Here is a 16,507-nt window from a genome sequence, read left to right on the forward strand (position 1 = left end):
GAAACACAGGAGAATTCAGCAAAAGGCATGACGACCACCTTAGGAATTGCATCTGTGTACATTATGTATGCCACAAATATTCACTCTAAAAATGACCGCCATGCAGAATTATCTCATATTTTAAAAGTGTGTTTATTCATAAGCCTTTAGGAAATATAACCACCACAACAAAGGCATACATCCATCTATAGCTCTTATAATTGGCTATATTCGCTGAGCTTCTTACTGAATTCTGGAAAAGGTTTTGCTAAGCTTGTGGCTTTACTATTGTGCCCTACAAACCACTAAGTTTGAGTTTAATTGAACCAAGAAAACAAGTGAATTTCAGGCTGTAGTACATCGGAGAAAATAGTCCGAAGCCAGGTCAATCATTTCCAGACACAAAAAAGGGGGATGAAATGTTGACTCCAGGTTAGAAAGGATTTTTGTGGTTTGCAACGTAATTGGTTATGGTTTTTTCAAACGTAAGTAGTGAGCATGAGTCCAGACTGAGCAAGACTTTCTGCCCAATTGATGAGAATTAGAGTTGGGTTAAGGTTGACAAAGTGAAACTTTAAAAAAAAAAATTATACTTTTAACCTTCTGACCCACTTTACCCATTTCTTCCACTCCATCCCCAACATACCCCTGTGCTTCTGGCAACCACCAATTTGTTCTCTGTATTGCTAAGCTTTTTTAAAAGAAATGTGCTTAGAGTCCACATATAAGACAGATCCTAAAGTATTTGTCTTTCCCTCTTAGAAGGACTGATTGCCTGTGGACCCAGTTGGGACTGAATTTGAAGGTAGTCAGAGAAAATGTCTTATTATGGCTTCCATAAAACCAAAATTTCTAATCATCATCATCATCATTGTCATAAATAAGCATTTAATCTATCAACTTTTATGCAGTTTTCTCTTGTAGAGAAGATGCTTTTGGCAAATGACCACATTATTTTCCACCTTCCTGAGAAATAGCAACTCAGTCAGGCAAGTGATTTGCACAAGGCCTGGTAGTTTTAAGGCATCCAGCCTCTCTCATTTTTCTATATACACAATTTCTATTTCTTAGCCTAAAAGCCAAATATGTAGTAAAAGTCATGATTCAGAGTTCTTCTCATTAGTGCACTTACGACCCAGGAGCTTCATTTCTTACTTTCCCTTTTGAAATGTCCTACTATGCGTAACCTGCTTTAGGAAGACTTTGCTGTTTACTGGTGTGAAGCACGCCTCATGTTTTGAGAGGATCCCTGGGACATTCCTCGTTTGTCCACATTAAGATCTAACAACCCTGATTCTTAATAAAATCCAGAGGCTTGCCATCGTGACCTACTGGGGTTGCCCCTTTTGTACATTCATCCGCTTTCCTCACTTAAAGCATCCAACCTGAACCTGATCTTCAAGGATAGTGTAGTCAAACAACCAGCTTCCTCAAATAATCCAAATTCAGGCAGCAGATGCAATCTTGGAAAGTCGCTGCCTCAGTGACAAGAGGGGGCTCTGCCCACTTAGCCCTGCTCTTCATGGACAGAGAACACAGCAAGGAGGTGAGAAGCTGCAGAGAGAATCACCCCGACCCGCCTCTCTTATGTACGAGTCTGGTGGTAGTTATGGATCCAAAACAAAACAAAAAAACAACCCAGGAAATAAAGGAACCGAGTGACAATGGCAATAGATTGTCAAAAGAACCTGTATTTTGGGTTACACTTGGGGTTTTGCTCTTCTTATCTGGCCCCATGAAGGAAATTTACATTCGACCTAACCACACCGATGAGTGTAGTAAGGAATACTGAGCAGGCTCATCAGTATCACATCCAGGCAGAAAGAAGGTTTGATACAATAACATGGGGTCCAGTGGTTAGTTGATGCTTAAGACTTTGTTCTCCCCACCCCTCCCCCACATCTGGAGCATGCTCTGTGTCCAGAAGGAGCCTTTTGGTTTGTTTAATTTATCATCACTTAGTTTGTCTTCAGCACAGGCGCCGATCACATGTGCAGGCTTTTATTTCAAAAGGGATTCTCTCCTGATTCTGGTGCCACTTCCTACATTTCGGCAACAAGAAATTCCCCCAGCAGCTGTACTTGCTTTACAAACACAAATGTACTTTATTAATGCTATTTCTCAAGGCAAAAGGTTTAAAAATAGTTGCCAAACATTTGTTTATTTATATGAAAAATTTCAGGGTTTTTCACAGTTAGATTTAAGGCATATAACAAACCCTGTGAGTGTGTGAGAGAAATAGAAGTGATTCCAGCAGATGGCATGGTCAGAAGCAAAGGGTTTGCAAATGCAAGGAACAGCACAAACCCAAATGGAGAAGTCTGAATGGCTATCATTGTATCATATCTACAGTAGAATGAAGAAGGACATTATATTAAGAAATACAGGGGTAGAGCCTTAACTTCCATAAGCATGCCACACAAAATGGGGATTCGGAACACGGGTTGCTATCGGACAATATACCACACAGAGATTTTATTTCAGTTCCAGCAGAAAAACAATATTGACAAATTTCTTTCTCTCTGCTTCCTACTTTATTCAATAGAAGAGGTAACAATAGCATCTGCTGCACTTGGCTGGAGCCTGGGATGAGGAAATTGTGGATCATGAGCCTCCCAGGCATCTGGCCACTAAAACGCTCGCACAACAGCCATGGCACAGCCAGGCGACAACTCCAGTGGGAGCGGCAGATACACAGGCCGGCACCGTGAAATAGGCAGGGCTGCCAGCACAGCATGCAAAGCCATTTTGGGGGCCTGATGTGGTTTCCCCCATCGCAGCTCCATTACAGCTCCAGCCACTACTGCAAAGCAAGACGAGTGCACCTCTGACATTGCCTCCTCCTTCCTCAGGACCCTCTAGCATTTTCTGCTGCCCCAGCCTAATAACCACCTGGGTGCCCTGCACATTCAGGTTGCTCCCTGGCTCCTCGTCAGCCCTTCTTAGAATCGGTCTTGAAGATCTGTGATACTTAATTGGCTCTAATGCATCAAAATTACCTACTCTGACCATCTTAGTTCCAAACATAATGCCTCCTGCCATTATACAGGTGCTGTCTGATTACTCTTCTAATTCACCTAGAAAATGTTAAGGGATTCTTTAATCAAATTAATGTGAACAAAATTAAAAGGACTATAATGTGGTGGAAAACATACGGGACCAGCAGGAGTCTATGGGAAGCTGCAAATCTTGTTGTGTTTCATTTTATTTTTTTTCCATTTCTAAAATCAAAGAGATGGAACAGGACAGGGAGGATGGAGAGATAGAGAAAAAGAGAGAAAAGAAGAAAGAGAGAAAGAGAGAGAGAGAGAGAGAGAGAGAGAGAGAGAGAGAGAGAGAGAGAAGGAGGGAGGAGTTTTTCTGGGAGGCTTGAAATGTCCCTTTAGTTCTATGATTCAGTTATTCATTATGAGTAAATGATACTCCTAGAGTTTTTGAGTTAAGTAATAAGTCTATCACCCCTAATAAATCCTAAATTACAAGAGAACACACAGGAAATATTCTTGAGACAAGATGAAAGGGAAGCAAAGAGTACAAGATCTCCCACCACATAAGTTGGCATTTCAGCAAAAATCAGGTGGCAGGTATGAAGCAAATTAAATGGATTTTCCTCCACTTTTTAAAAACTGCCCATTTCTTACAGGAACAGGAACACTGTTTCGGGGTGGACCCAGGGGCGTTGGCTCTGCTCACCCAGCCCCAGGAGGAAAACCCACAGTGAACGGGACAGGCTGGTCAGAGTGGGAAGAAAGACTCCCTCAGTCCAGTACCTAAGCCTGGGGGTGGGGTTGGAGGAGTGGGAGTACATGAGGCCACAACTGTTCCTTGATTCTTGCAGCAAGAGGCAGAGTCTGTGCCGCCACCCCCTGAATCAGGGCTAGCCCTTGCCTTGCCTTGCTTTGAGCAAAAGAATGTGGTGGTGGAAGTGATGATGTGTGACTTCCAAGCCTCCTGGTCAACAGGCCTTGTAAGCTCCTCCTTTCATCCCCAGGACCAGGAGCCCACCAGACCAGGATGAAAGACCTCGGGAGACAGAGGCCTGGCTTTCCCAGCCCTTCCGGCTGACTGCAAAGGAGATCCCAGGAGAGGAGGCAGCGGGCCCCTCCCGGCCCCGAGTCAGCCCACAGGATACTGAGACACACAGACTGTGGCATTTAAGCCAGGAAATGGGCAACACTGACTAAATAATTGATTTCTCCCCCATTTCAGAAAAGTGGCCAACTGTGAAGGAACACAGTTGTATCAGACACTGAAATATAACTACACTTAAAACAAATGATTCAATGTTCAAAACTAACCCAAGTGAAAACAAACAGACAAAAACAGAGAAGGCATAGTTTTTCATAATAATCACAATTCAAATGGACAGCTATTTGCTTAAATTCTCATAGAGTTTAAGCAAATAGCTGTCTAGTCTTTCCGGTCAGAAGAGAAGAGCATAGTTAATCCTGGTCCCTCATTTATTTTATCTGTTTAGATAAAGTCTCTAAGCAACCCTGTGGACTGAGGAAAGTCTTAACTACTGACTCTTGATGGACTGACTTACGAATAAGAGTGTGCTATTTTATTTTGATGTAGTCCGATTTGTTTATTTTCTCCTTAGTTTCCATTGCCCTAGGAGCTGAAGCAGTAAAGATATTACTACAACATATGTCTGATATTTTGCTGCCTATGAATTCTCCTGGGATTTTTATGGTTTCCTGTCTTACATTTAACTCCTTTATCTACTTTGAGTTTATTTTTGTGTATGGTGTAAGTTGGTGGTCTAGTTTCATTTTTTTTTTTGCATGCACTTGTCCCATTTTCCCAACACCAAAGTAAAAAGCTTCTGCACAGCAAAAGAAACCATCAACAAAAGAGCAAGAAAGCCCACTACATGGGAGAACATATTTGCCAATGTTATATCTGATAAGGGCCTAATCTCCAAAATTTACAGGGAACTCATACATCTTACCAAAAGGAAAATAAACAATCCAATAAAAAAACGGGCAAAGGACTTAGACACTTTTTGAAAATGGACATACAGAAGGCCACGAGACATATGAAAACATGCTCAAAATCACTAATCATCCAAGAGATACAAATCAAAACGAAAATGAGGTACCATCTCACACCTGTCAGAATGGCTGTCATTAACAAATAGACAAATTACAAGCGCTGGCGAGGATGCGGAGAAAAAGGAACGCTAGTGCACTGCTGGTGGGAATGCAGACTGGTGCAGCCACTGTGGAAACAGTATGGCGTTTCCTCAAAATATTATAAGTTGAACTCCCATTTGACCTGGTAATCCCACATCTAGGAATATATCCCAAGAAAGCAGAAATACCAATCAGAAAGGACATATGCACCCCTATGTTCATAGCAGCACAATTTACAATAGCCAAGATTTGGAAACAACCTAAGTGCCCATCAGCAGATGTGTGGATTAAAACATGGTGGAATACACGCTGCTGTAAAAGAGAAAGAACTCTTACCATTTGCAATAGCATGGATGGACCTGGAGAGCATTATGCTAAGCGAAATAAGCCAGTCAGAGAAAGAAAAAATATCACATGATCTCACTCATTTGTGGAATATAATGAACAACATAAACTGATGAACAGAAACAGATCCAGAGACATAGAAGCATCGAACAGTCTGTCAATCTTCAGAGGGAAGGCAGAGGAGGGTGGGGATGGGGGGGTAAGAGATCAACCAAAGGACTTGTATGCATGCATATAAGCCTAATCAATGGGGACAGACACAAGGAGGGTGGGGGCATGTGCTGGGGAATGGGGGTGGCCAATGGGGAAAAAAGGAGACTGAGGAATGGGGGTGGCCAATGGGGAAAAAAGGAGACATATGCAATACTATATGTAATACCTTAAACAATAAAGAATTTTAAAAAGAGTGTGCTAAACCGGAAGTATATACCTCCAAAGCTCAAAGAGCAAGGCATTATAGGATCTGCAAACTTGAGCAGAGGGTCTGACATTATGATCCACATTTCTTCCATTTAGCTTATCTCTTTTCTATAGCCTCCATGAAATACTGAAAAGGGTGCAGTCATTAAGTTATATGCCACTTCAGGGCATCCCTATGGCTTATAGTTTTGAACTGCCAGGATGCTGGACATTCATACCAAGCATGAATATAAGGCATTGTAACCGATAACCTAGCAAAGAAGAGTAGCATGGCCCTTAAACGTGGCCACCTCTGGGGGGCTGAGGATACGCTGCAGCAGAGCTGCCACGGTGCAGAAGTGCTGCCGGAACTACTGTTGTGCGGTAGCGTTAAGAGCCTGTGCCCTGTTCATCGGAATTCCCTAACGGTGGCACACTTTGTTCATGAAGGTGGACTTGTTAAATGCCAAGAGACATTTAGCGTCAAGTCTTTGGTTTGTATAGTTGGTGATCAAGATAGGGACTATTTTTGGGTGATTCTTCAAGTAATGAACTAAATTATCTATATACTTTAGAAGTCATTCTTAAGGTAAAGTAAGTCTCATAGAGAAGCTCTCCTAATGTTTAAAAAAGTATGCCATTCAAAGAAGTGTTTTCTAGTTTAAAACTTTGAGGCGGGCTCCTATTTGGATGCATGCATTCTGCCACAATCATAAGTCAGTTTTGTTGCTAGAGCAGCGGTTCTCAACTAGGGGTGATTTTGCCCCTTCAGAGGCATTGGCAATGTCTGAAGACATTTTAATTTGTTGCTACTGTTGGGGGTGGAGGGGATGTGCTACTGGTACCTGGTGGACAGAGGCCAGGGAGCTGCTAAACATCCTACAATGCACAGCACAGCCCCCACGACAAAAATCACACACCCACATGTCAATGCTGATGAGGTGGAGAAATCTGGACTGATAGTAATAATCCATTCTGAAAAGTGAAGAACTTTTTTCAGTGCAATGAAATAATTATGACAGTATGTATGCATTATTAAAGTGTTAATTATTCTAATCATCACTTATCTTCTAGGTTAATACACACACACACATTTTGACTCTAAATCACAAATTACATAGAAGTAGAGCTCTCATTTCAGAAACTGTCATAGTATTGTTTGTTGATTGATAGTAATAGAACCAATTTAAATAACCACCACAATGATAAAAATAATAAGTAATCACAAACTATACAGAATAAAAATAATAACTACAGACAATTATTGGCTTCTTTCTATGTGGCAGGTACCTGACTATCACATATAATCGTATTTAATCTTTATAAATAATTCTTTGAAGGTCATACTCCCATTATCTCCACTGTACTAACCAGGAAATGACAGGTGTAAAAAAGTTAAATAACTTGTCTAATGTCCTAGATATAGTAAATGGTGCAGCTGGGATTTGAACTCTCATAAGCTGATTTCATGTTCATGGTTTTCACTATCGTGCTGTGCTGCACCCAAAGGGGCTATTGGATCTGCTAAGAGCCATCTCTGTTGTGGGCTCAGGACAGTTCTGCTCTCATCTGTGTAAGATAAACTAAGCACAACAGGAAATGGCAGTATGGTACAGACAAAGAGGAGAACACGTGAGCCATAAAACATGGGTTCTCAGGCAGATTCCCTACTTAGTGGTTGGGTCTTCAGTCAGGGTCTTGGGGTCACAATTTCCTGATCTGGAGAGTGAGGATGGTAATAAAACACAACCACCATTCTTGTCATAAAGACTGAATCAAGTAAGTGATGGGAAGATGCTCTGTAAATGGTTGCATTCCTACACAATAGTGATCTGATTGCTATTCTTGGGCATGGAATGGCAAGGTGATAGTTTCTCAGTTGCCCTTGAAGGGATTTTCATGATATAGACTGAGATATGAACTTTAAATGAGATAGTTTTTTTTTTAAAAAAATATAATTTTATTGATTTCAGAGAGGAAGGGAGAGGAAGAGAGGAATAGAAACATCAATGATAGGAAAGAATCATTGATTGGCTGCCTCCTACATGCCCCACACTGAGAATCGAGCCCACAACCCCGGGCATGTGCCCTGACCAGGAATCGAACTGTGACCTCCTTGTTCATAGGCGGATGCTCAACCACTGCACCACACTGGCTGGGCGAAATGAGATAGTTTCTTACAATATTGGCCTCACTTCTCTATTGCTTTAGATCTGTAATGCTTCTTTTCAAACAAATATTCCATTTTATCAGGCAGCCGGAGTACTCTTCCCAGAACTCCAAACACCTTCTTCATTTTGAGTTTTATATTTTACACCTACTGGGGCTACTGTGCAATTCCTTTTGATGTTTCTTTTGGTTCAATTACTTTTAAACTATTTCAGTGGAAGTAAGATATTTTTCTCTTATAGGATTGTGCCATTATTATATTGCAGACTTGGCATCCTGTTTTATATCACTATGTTGTTCATAAATATAGCAGCATTTGTTTTTTTATGCAGGATTATTGGTATATGAGAACAGAACCTGGCATAATAGTTTCCATATGGTATAATTACTTCTCCTCACCTTAAAATGTTTCCATAAATAAGGACATAATTTGTATTTTCCACCCATTTTCTTATCCAGAGATGATGGTATTTTTAACAATCTAGTCTTTCAGCTACAGAAAGCTAGCTTATTATATTACTTAATTTATACATGAAAATGAGTACCAGGTTTAAGGCAAATATGGGTGTACAGTTTGTACTTGTCAGCATCTCAAAACTATCACATGCTTTGGCAACACTTGTGGTCTTTGATCTAAAGAGATACTTGAATGGAACAAGAATAAAGAATGGAATTTAGAATGAATGATTAAAAATGCATTACACAATTTTCCGTACCACTTTTAGCTCCTTTGGATCACAAGGTCTTTTCTTTTTATGCTCAGATGCAATGTTTTCCAAAATCTTTTGACCTTCAGATGGCTGTTGTTGTCAATACTGGGCTGGTATTAGGAGTAAATGGTTATATTATGAATATGATCTAAGTAGTTTCTTGGTTGTGCTTTCCCATATAAAGTCAAAAAAAGATTATGAAGATTGGATCTTAGGAATCTTTCCAACCCCAAATTGTCACTTGATTTTCAATGGGCCTCACTCGGTGGCCTATGATGCTCCCAGGGCTTTATTGATCTAGATCTGGCTCACATTCCCTGCTCCTTCCAGTTTTGAAGGCTGGTTTGATTCTACGATGTGAAAGATTTAAAGTATCTGTAAGAGGTCTAGTTTACTCTCCTTCATATGTGTCATTTAGAATATAGATTCAGGGAGGTCTGATCTATCCTTCTTTCTTATTTATTCATAAACGAATACATTTCTCCTATGAAGAAAATGTATTCCCTTGTTTCTAAAAGGGGTTAACATGACTCAGAGTTAGTATATGGGTCAAGGGTTTACTATTACCTTAATGAAATGATAGCTTCATCCCAATTATTCATTCTTAACAAGAACCAAGTACTTAGAGAAAATGAGTTGTCACATCCCTTTGGTACCAGTAGCATATAAACCACAAGTGCTTGGATAAAACAATCTAAAACACTGAGCTCAAAAGGAGAAAGAGGAACAAAACTTCTTTATTTCCTAAGAGGAAGACTGAAACAATATGCAAAAATATAATAGATGACCTCTATAAAACCTAAGCTTAGTAAATAGCTTGAAAGTTCTCCCCTTTCTCTTTTAAGATCAAACTTTATACATAAGGAGAAACAATATTGCATGTCTCTAGTTCTGCATTACATAGCTACCTGTGAAGAGGTAAGGGCACCTATCCATCTGATGAACACTCAGTCAACAAATATGTAGTAAGGAACTACGTGGTCTCTGCAAGAAGAGTCAGAACTAGACAGAGGTGGGCAAAGGAGTCATGGACTTTGAAATAGGCCAAAATTTATGAGCCTTGTGACCTTGAGCAAATCACCTATGACCTCTCTATGCTTAATTGCTCCTCACAAGTAAAATATAGCGTTTTGTGGGTTAAATGAGTGTAACCAAAAGTGTTTGGTAATACTTAGAAAAACAGTAATGGTTCAGTAATTGGTAGCTATTGTGATTATGTTAAGACGATTAAGGGGTCAAAGAGACACATGCTAGTAATCATCTCTGATAGAGAAAGAGTGAAATAAAGGCTAAATTATGGCAATGTGATGTGGGGTCAGAAGGGAAGGAACGGCTCCTCTGACCAGGTCATCGGGGTGGCTGTAAAGTGAAATGCCCTCTAGGAAGGCCAGGCAACCTGGGGCACATAATGGCTTTGTCACTTCTAGTGGCATCAGCTCAGGCAGTTAAGCTGACCTTTCTTGGCCTCTGTTTTTTAATTATGTGAAATGAGAGATAAAGTTTCTAAGGTTCCTACCTCTGAAGACGATTTGGGGGCGGGGATCCGTAAAACATATAAAACACTGAGAAGAGTCTTCCTAGTTGAGAAGGGAGTATATTTGATGTTGACTAAGGGTTCAACATTCTTAACTGTTACTATAGCTGTAAAGTAGGGAGCTGTATCTACATTTATTCATGAAATGGAGGACACGTGGGAAAGGATATAAATGATGAAGAAAAAGGGATTCAGAAATAGGTATAAAAAAGACAAAGAGATTTTAAAATAATTAAACTTCCTTAAAAATACTCAAATATAAAGAGATACAAATATAGTCTCGTGCTTAAAAACAGGAACAAAAGATAGTCCAGCCTTGCAATGATCTTACTATTTCTGCAAAATTTCCTAAAGTGCCATATAGAGTTCAACTAACTTAAGCACACGAGTATTGAGCACCTACCATGATGTAGGAGCAGCGGTACAAATGTGCATAATGCATAGTCCACATCCTCTAAGATTTCACAGCATGTGCGATTTGCACACAGAAAGCTAAAGATACTAAGTGTGAACACAATCCTTTATGCGAGCTCAGAGAAGACTGTTTAATTCTTCCAGTGGGGAAAGGATTGGGGAATGACCTTTAAAGGTTTCTCCAGGGTTTCACCTCAAATGTTTATAATATGAAGCAATTCCTATAAATGGAGAGCTGAGCTGTGTGTAAAACAACAGGGAGTGGTGACGGTTTGGAGAACTGGATAGTGCATTCCAGCTTAAAAGCACTCAAGTTCAATTTGTTTACAACAAAAACAAAAACTATCACTTTTATATCAACAAAGCCATCTGAGGCCAGTTTGCAACCTTTGCAATGCACATGAGAAATACTCTCTGAGTTGGATTATGAAACAAGGCTGAACATCAGCAGATAGAGAAGGGGAATAGGTAAGATTCTAGATTGTTCGAATATCCTTTGCTGAGAGCCAGTGATGAAAGTACTTAAAATGTTCAGCCACGTGCAGGTGCGCACGTACAGTACGATTGAAACTTCGTGGCCGCACTCAAGAGGCCAAAGAGCCGCATGTGGCTCGCGAGCCACAGTTTGCTGACCACTGGTCTAGGTTATAAGGGCCATGAACACAACGCTAAGTTCTAACTTTATCTTGAAGGCATCAATAACCTCCACATTAATTTCTCTGTATCTTTAACAGCATCATTTTAAGAGTCCAATGGTTTCTCAGGTCGTTATGAGAGCAGATTTATTGTTTAAATGATTCTAACTCATAGCTTCAAAATGTTGTCTGTTACTATGAAAAATCAGATGGCATTATCATGATGGAAAATACCTATATTAAAAAAAATAATCCATTCAATTCAATATATGGGTATTTATAAACACTTGGTTAGTCATAGGACAGATGGCTCAGGTAATATAGATGACCTAAGTTCATGTTGAATTTTTCTCCCTAGAGCTGTAAATATACATATGGTTTTTAAGACTCACTCATTAATTAATATATCAAAGATGTCACATTATTGCATATTTCCAAACTAGGCACTGTGTCCTAAGCGCTTTATGTGTATAATACCATTTAAGAAGTTAAAATTCTTATTGCTATAAACAGTTACCCCTTCTGTGAAGAAACAGAATCTAACAGATAAGAACTTTCCAAATGGCACACAGCCAATGAGAGAACAAGCCAGCGCGTTACCCAGGCAGCCTTTGTCTCCAAGAGGGCACTCTTAATGCTGCGATTAGATGCTTGGCCTGAACTGAGGGACAGCTAGACTTGATCCTTCCTTCTACACCGAATGAACGGGCTCTCTCTTAGGAATGGGGTAGAATGTATCCTTCCCTGTGACCCTCCAAGCTTTTGTCCATGCTTGTTCATTAGTCTATCCTTACAGTACTTTCTTCTTATTATTGTTAGAATTCCTTCTACTTATAATGACTCTTTAGTCCTGGCATATTTTTACTACACAAAACTATTGAAGGAATGTGAATTTTCTTTTTTCCTGCCCCCCCCTACTCCCCCCCCCCTTTTTTTGGTCTACACCAGACTTGTACAACCTCCTCCATTCTCACAGGATCTCCCGGGTAAAGGTTTGGGTTTACTTCGAGTTTGTCACTACTTCTTCAGTAAAGAGAAAACAATGCAAATCCATTATTAGAAACATCACAGCATAAAGTACAGTGTATATATTCCAGACTATCTGGTGTGATGACTTGCGCCACGACCCTTGAACTACCATCAGCATTTCCTTGTGACTGGGCTCATGTACCTTTCCGCACGGTGCCTTCCTGCTCAGAGATGATGTCTACACCAGCATTTCTGGGATGCACATGAGCAGTTGTTATCTGGAATGACTTGAATTTGCCACCCTATCAGAACAATTACGCTCACGACTTTTAACATTCTGGTGCCCAAGACTCATGATGGTTTGAGTGTTGGCAACATGGACATGGTCGCTCCTAAATAAAGAGGCCAAGGTTTCTCACCAGACACATGAGGTTACCTGCGGGTGAACACAGGTCATTTCCCGGAGTTCAGTTTATGCTGCATCTTTCCCTCACTGTGTTGTAGTTGCTGACAAATTTCTTCCACCAAATATACCTGCCCTTCTGCTGTTTGTTTCCATACCAGCTTCTCCAGAGCCTCAGGCATAGCACTTCCGAATGTCAGCAGCTATTAGCTCTGCACATTCATCTCTGTTTCCTTGTTTCTCCTGAGCCATCCATCTCTCTCCCAGCTGAGTGCAGGTGGCTTAACATAACTTAGGGGAGTGTGGGAGTGGGTGGGGGTATGTATTTTCTCAAAATAAGGCATTACAGTTATCTATCTTTCCCTTCCCAATTGCTTAAACACTGTTTCGTAGGTCTAAGTATCTAGCATAAAGCCTTATGCCCTGCTTACGATCAACAAAGAGTAAATGGCATTTTAAAAATTGTCTATCATCTATCTATCTATCTATCTATCTATCTATCTATCTATCTATCTATCTATCATCTATCAATCATCTTAGTTTTCCAGAACCTCACTTTAATTTACAGAAAACTTTGAGAGAGTAAACATGCTGTATTTCAAAATGCAATGGACATATAATACTGCTTTTTGTCAGTAAAGACTTCCAAGTTAGGATATATATATCTCACACACACACACACACACACACACACACATCTCTGTGTGAGCTGCATTTTTGCCGTTAGGTATATAAGGGCGCCATTTCTTCAGTGAGCTCAAACTTCCTATTTCCCTTTCCTGTGCCCAAACTCCATCTTAAAACATTTTATGATTTAACGTGTGACCCTCATAATGAAGTTAAGCTCGTGCCAGGCAGGAACTCCTTGTAATCAGGCACTATGTCTCTTTGAGGCCTGCTAAGATGTGTAAGAGGGTACATTATACTGTTCAAACTAGCACCTGATGAAATCAATGGGAAGGAGAACCAGAAATCTGCTTTCATGCTGCGAAAGCATTTGCTCAAATTAATAATTTCTAGTGTTTAAGAATCATGCAAAAAACCACACCACAGTGGCGGGTCCTCAAAGGTCCCTGTCGTGGTTACAGCAGAGTGAGACCTAGATTAGAAGGTGAGATCGACTGGACTCCTCCACCTCTGCAGCTACCAGTACTTGCACCGAACCCTATAGTCTCTCTTGTGTTACCATCTCTTCACCCAGCATACTGTCATTAAAAACATAAGACAAAATAAAGCATGGGGGGAGTGGTTTAGAATTTGTACAAAACTCTATAAATATTAGGTAATGTTACCATCTGCTTTTGTTGGGAAAAATAACTGCCAGAAAAGAGAACTACAATGTTATCTTGTTTAGAATTTGCAGTCCATTGTTTAACTATTACTATTGAAGCATGGATTAGTCAGATGAATTTTGTTGCTCTTATTCTGGTCTATTATTGTCCCATCTTTTTGTAAAAATAGAGAGTTATGCTATTAAATCATCATAGAACTGGGTTTCTGGTAGAAGCTTTGTTTCCTTCCTAATATACTTGCACACTGCAATCTTAGTTTTCTGTGCAAGAAGCCATAGTCTCTCATATTTGAACTACTTAGTTTATAAAAAACTATTAGGAAGATACAATGACTATACATTTATCCTATACAATAAAACCCTAATATGCAAATCGACTGAATGGCAGACCTACCTGTTGCTATGACGCACACTGACCACCAGGGGACAGATACTCAACATAGGAGCTGCCCCCTGTTGGTCAGTGCATGCCCACAGGGGTAGTGCCACTTAGCCAGAAGCCTGGCTCACAGCTGGCGAGTGCAGCAGCGGTGGAGGGAGCCTCTCCCACTTCCACTGCAGGTGGGCGGTAAGGAGGGAGGAGTCCCACACTGCGAGAGGGATGTCCGCTGAGGGGTCCCGGACCGCAAAAGGGCACAGGCCGGGCTGAGGAACCTCTCGAGTGCACGAATTTCATGCACCAGGCCTCTAGTATAGTAATAAGTAGGATGTGACTAGATATCTTTAGTAATCTATGAGTAATAATACTTTACAGGAACTCAGGAAACTGAAAGAATTCAGTTTCATATTGAAAATATGTGAACAAATAAGTAGGGTCTGAGTGGTGATATAGAGGATGTCAGTCAGATTTGTCTAGATGTGACTTGATAATATTAACATGCAGAAGACATCCTTAAGCAGTAAGAAATTCTCTGAAAGTGTATTCAGTAAGTTTACAATATAATTTAGTTTAGCATTTTTCCTTACTATAGGTAAAAGGATATATCAGCCTGGCCCTTAAGAACTTGTCGAACAACTGTAATATATGTAACCACACACACACACACACACACACATACACACACACATATATACATTTGTATGTATATATGTGTGTGTGTATGTGTGTGTGTGTGTGTATAAATATTCCTCTACACAGCTGAAACTGGAAACTAATTATAAGATTAATTCTCAGAGATCAAAGGACTTGTATGCATGCATATAAGCATAATCAATGGACACAGACACCAGGGGGGTGAGGGCATGAGTGGGGGGGGGGGAGAGGGGGAAGAATAGGATACATATGTAATACCTTAATTAATAAAGAAAATAAAAAAATTCTCAATTCTTTTCTGTTTCATGTTCATATATTTATGCCCATGTGCACACTTAATTTTTTGTTTATTTTCAGATGAAAGATAAAACAGGAGGGTAAGGTATATGGATCTATATCAAATCCTTCCTTTTATTGTTAGTATAGGCCTCATTTAACTGAAAAATCCCATCTGCATTATTTATGAAGGTATTTACTATCCCAGAGGATTCAAAATTGGAAAGAGAATATCCAATGAGGAACCACAACCACAGCGCTTCCTGTCTCCCCACACACCTGACCTGGGGGAAAACAAGTGCTCTCCGTGGTCCTTACCTGCAGTGCACGACCATCGGGCCTGCGTCCGGAGGGTTACAGGTCTTGACTCTCCGGAGGAAAGCGAGGAAAGGTGTCGGGTGTTCTGGGACGCCGTGGTCGGGCCAGGCGGTGAACTGGAACTGCCTCACTTCTCGCTTCTCGCTGGACCCGTTCTGTGAAGTAGGAACACGGGCTGAAACGCTGGTTGTAAGGAGGAGTCGTGACGTGGAAGAGGTAACACGGCAACGCGCATCTCGATTCCTCCCCCCGCCCACTATCCTTTGGGAAGATACACTTTTTGGAGATATAAACCCTGAGCTATTTGTAAATGACAAATGTTTGTCCAGGAAGATAAAACGCCTAAGTGAGAAGCACTCCATTTTTCAGGGGTAACTATCGGGAGCGCTCCTGTTATATTTTACAGGAAAAGGTGGTTCTTCCTCCTCTATTCTTCATTTGCCGAAACTTTCGTTCAGAGCAAGGGTTCCATAGTTACTAATAAATCGACAGAGAGAAAAATGGCTGAGGGATAATGGAAGGATTATTTCACTCTTCACCGCTGCCAGGGGAATCAAGTTATAAATAAAGCCTTCAGATACGTGATTTCTCAAAAGAATCTTCAATATTGGGAAAGGGGGAAAGGAGGTAAAAACATCAAAAGCAAACCTTGTAAAGTGCAAAGGTTCGGACACAATATGTGGCCAGCTCCACGGTGTCGAGCAGCGTCACCTGGACCAGCCCGTGGGTTTCTGTGCCCCTGCTGGGCCAGTACTGGTCACACTTCACCTGGAAGAGAGGAGGGACACGTTCAGGGCAGGCGCTCATCCATTTCTCTATTAGCTCCACTGTGAGTTGCTGCTGGAGGAAAACAGCTTTTCTGCATTTCATTTCATGTGGGTCTTTTTCTGGCAC

At 40.7% G+C, this 16,507-nt stretch overlaps 1 protein-coding gene across 31 annotated transcripts in view; it reads right to left on the reverse strand.

Moving 5' to 3' along the window:
* Positions 1-16,507, reverse strand: part of PTPRD (protein tyrosine phosphatase, receptor type D) — an 833,389-nt gene that overhangs the window by 34,402 nt on the left and 782,480 nt on the right. For all 31 annotated transcript variants that reach the window (XM_015564215.1, XM_015564194.1, XM_015564191.1 and 28 more), the window contains 2 exons: positions 16,262-16,381; positions 15,614-15,768 (listed from right to left, as the gene is read on the reverse strand). In XM_015564215.1, coding sequence (XP_015419701.1) covers positions 15,614-15,768; positions 16,262-16,381 — 275 coding nt within the window. The remainder of the gene's footprint in view (positions 1-15,613; positions 15,769-16,261; positions 16,382-16,507) is intronic.

The sequence above is a fragment of the Myotis davidii genome, unplaced genomic scaffold, assembly GCF_000327345.1.
Source record: "Myotis davidii unplaced genomic scaffold, ASM32734v1 scaffold361, whole genome shotgun sequence".
NCBI classification, from domain to species: Eukaryota; Metazoa; Chordata; class Mammalia; order Chiroptera; family Vespertilionidae; genus Myotis; species Myotis davidii.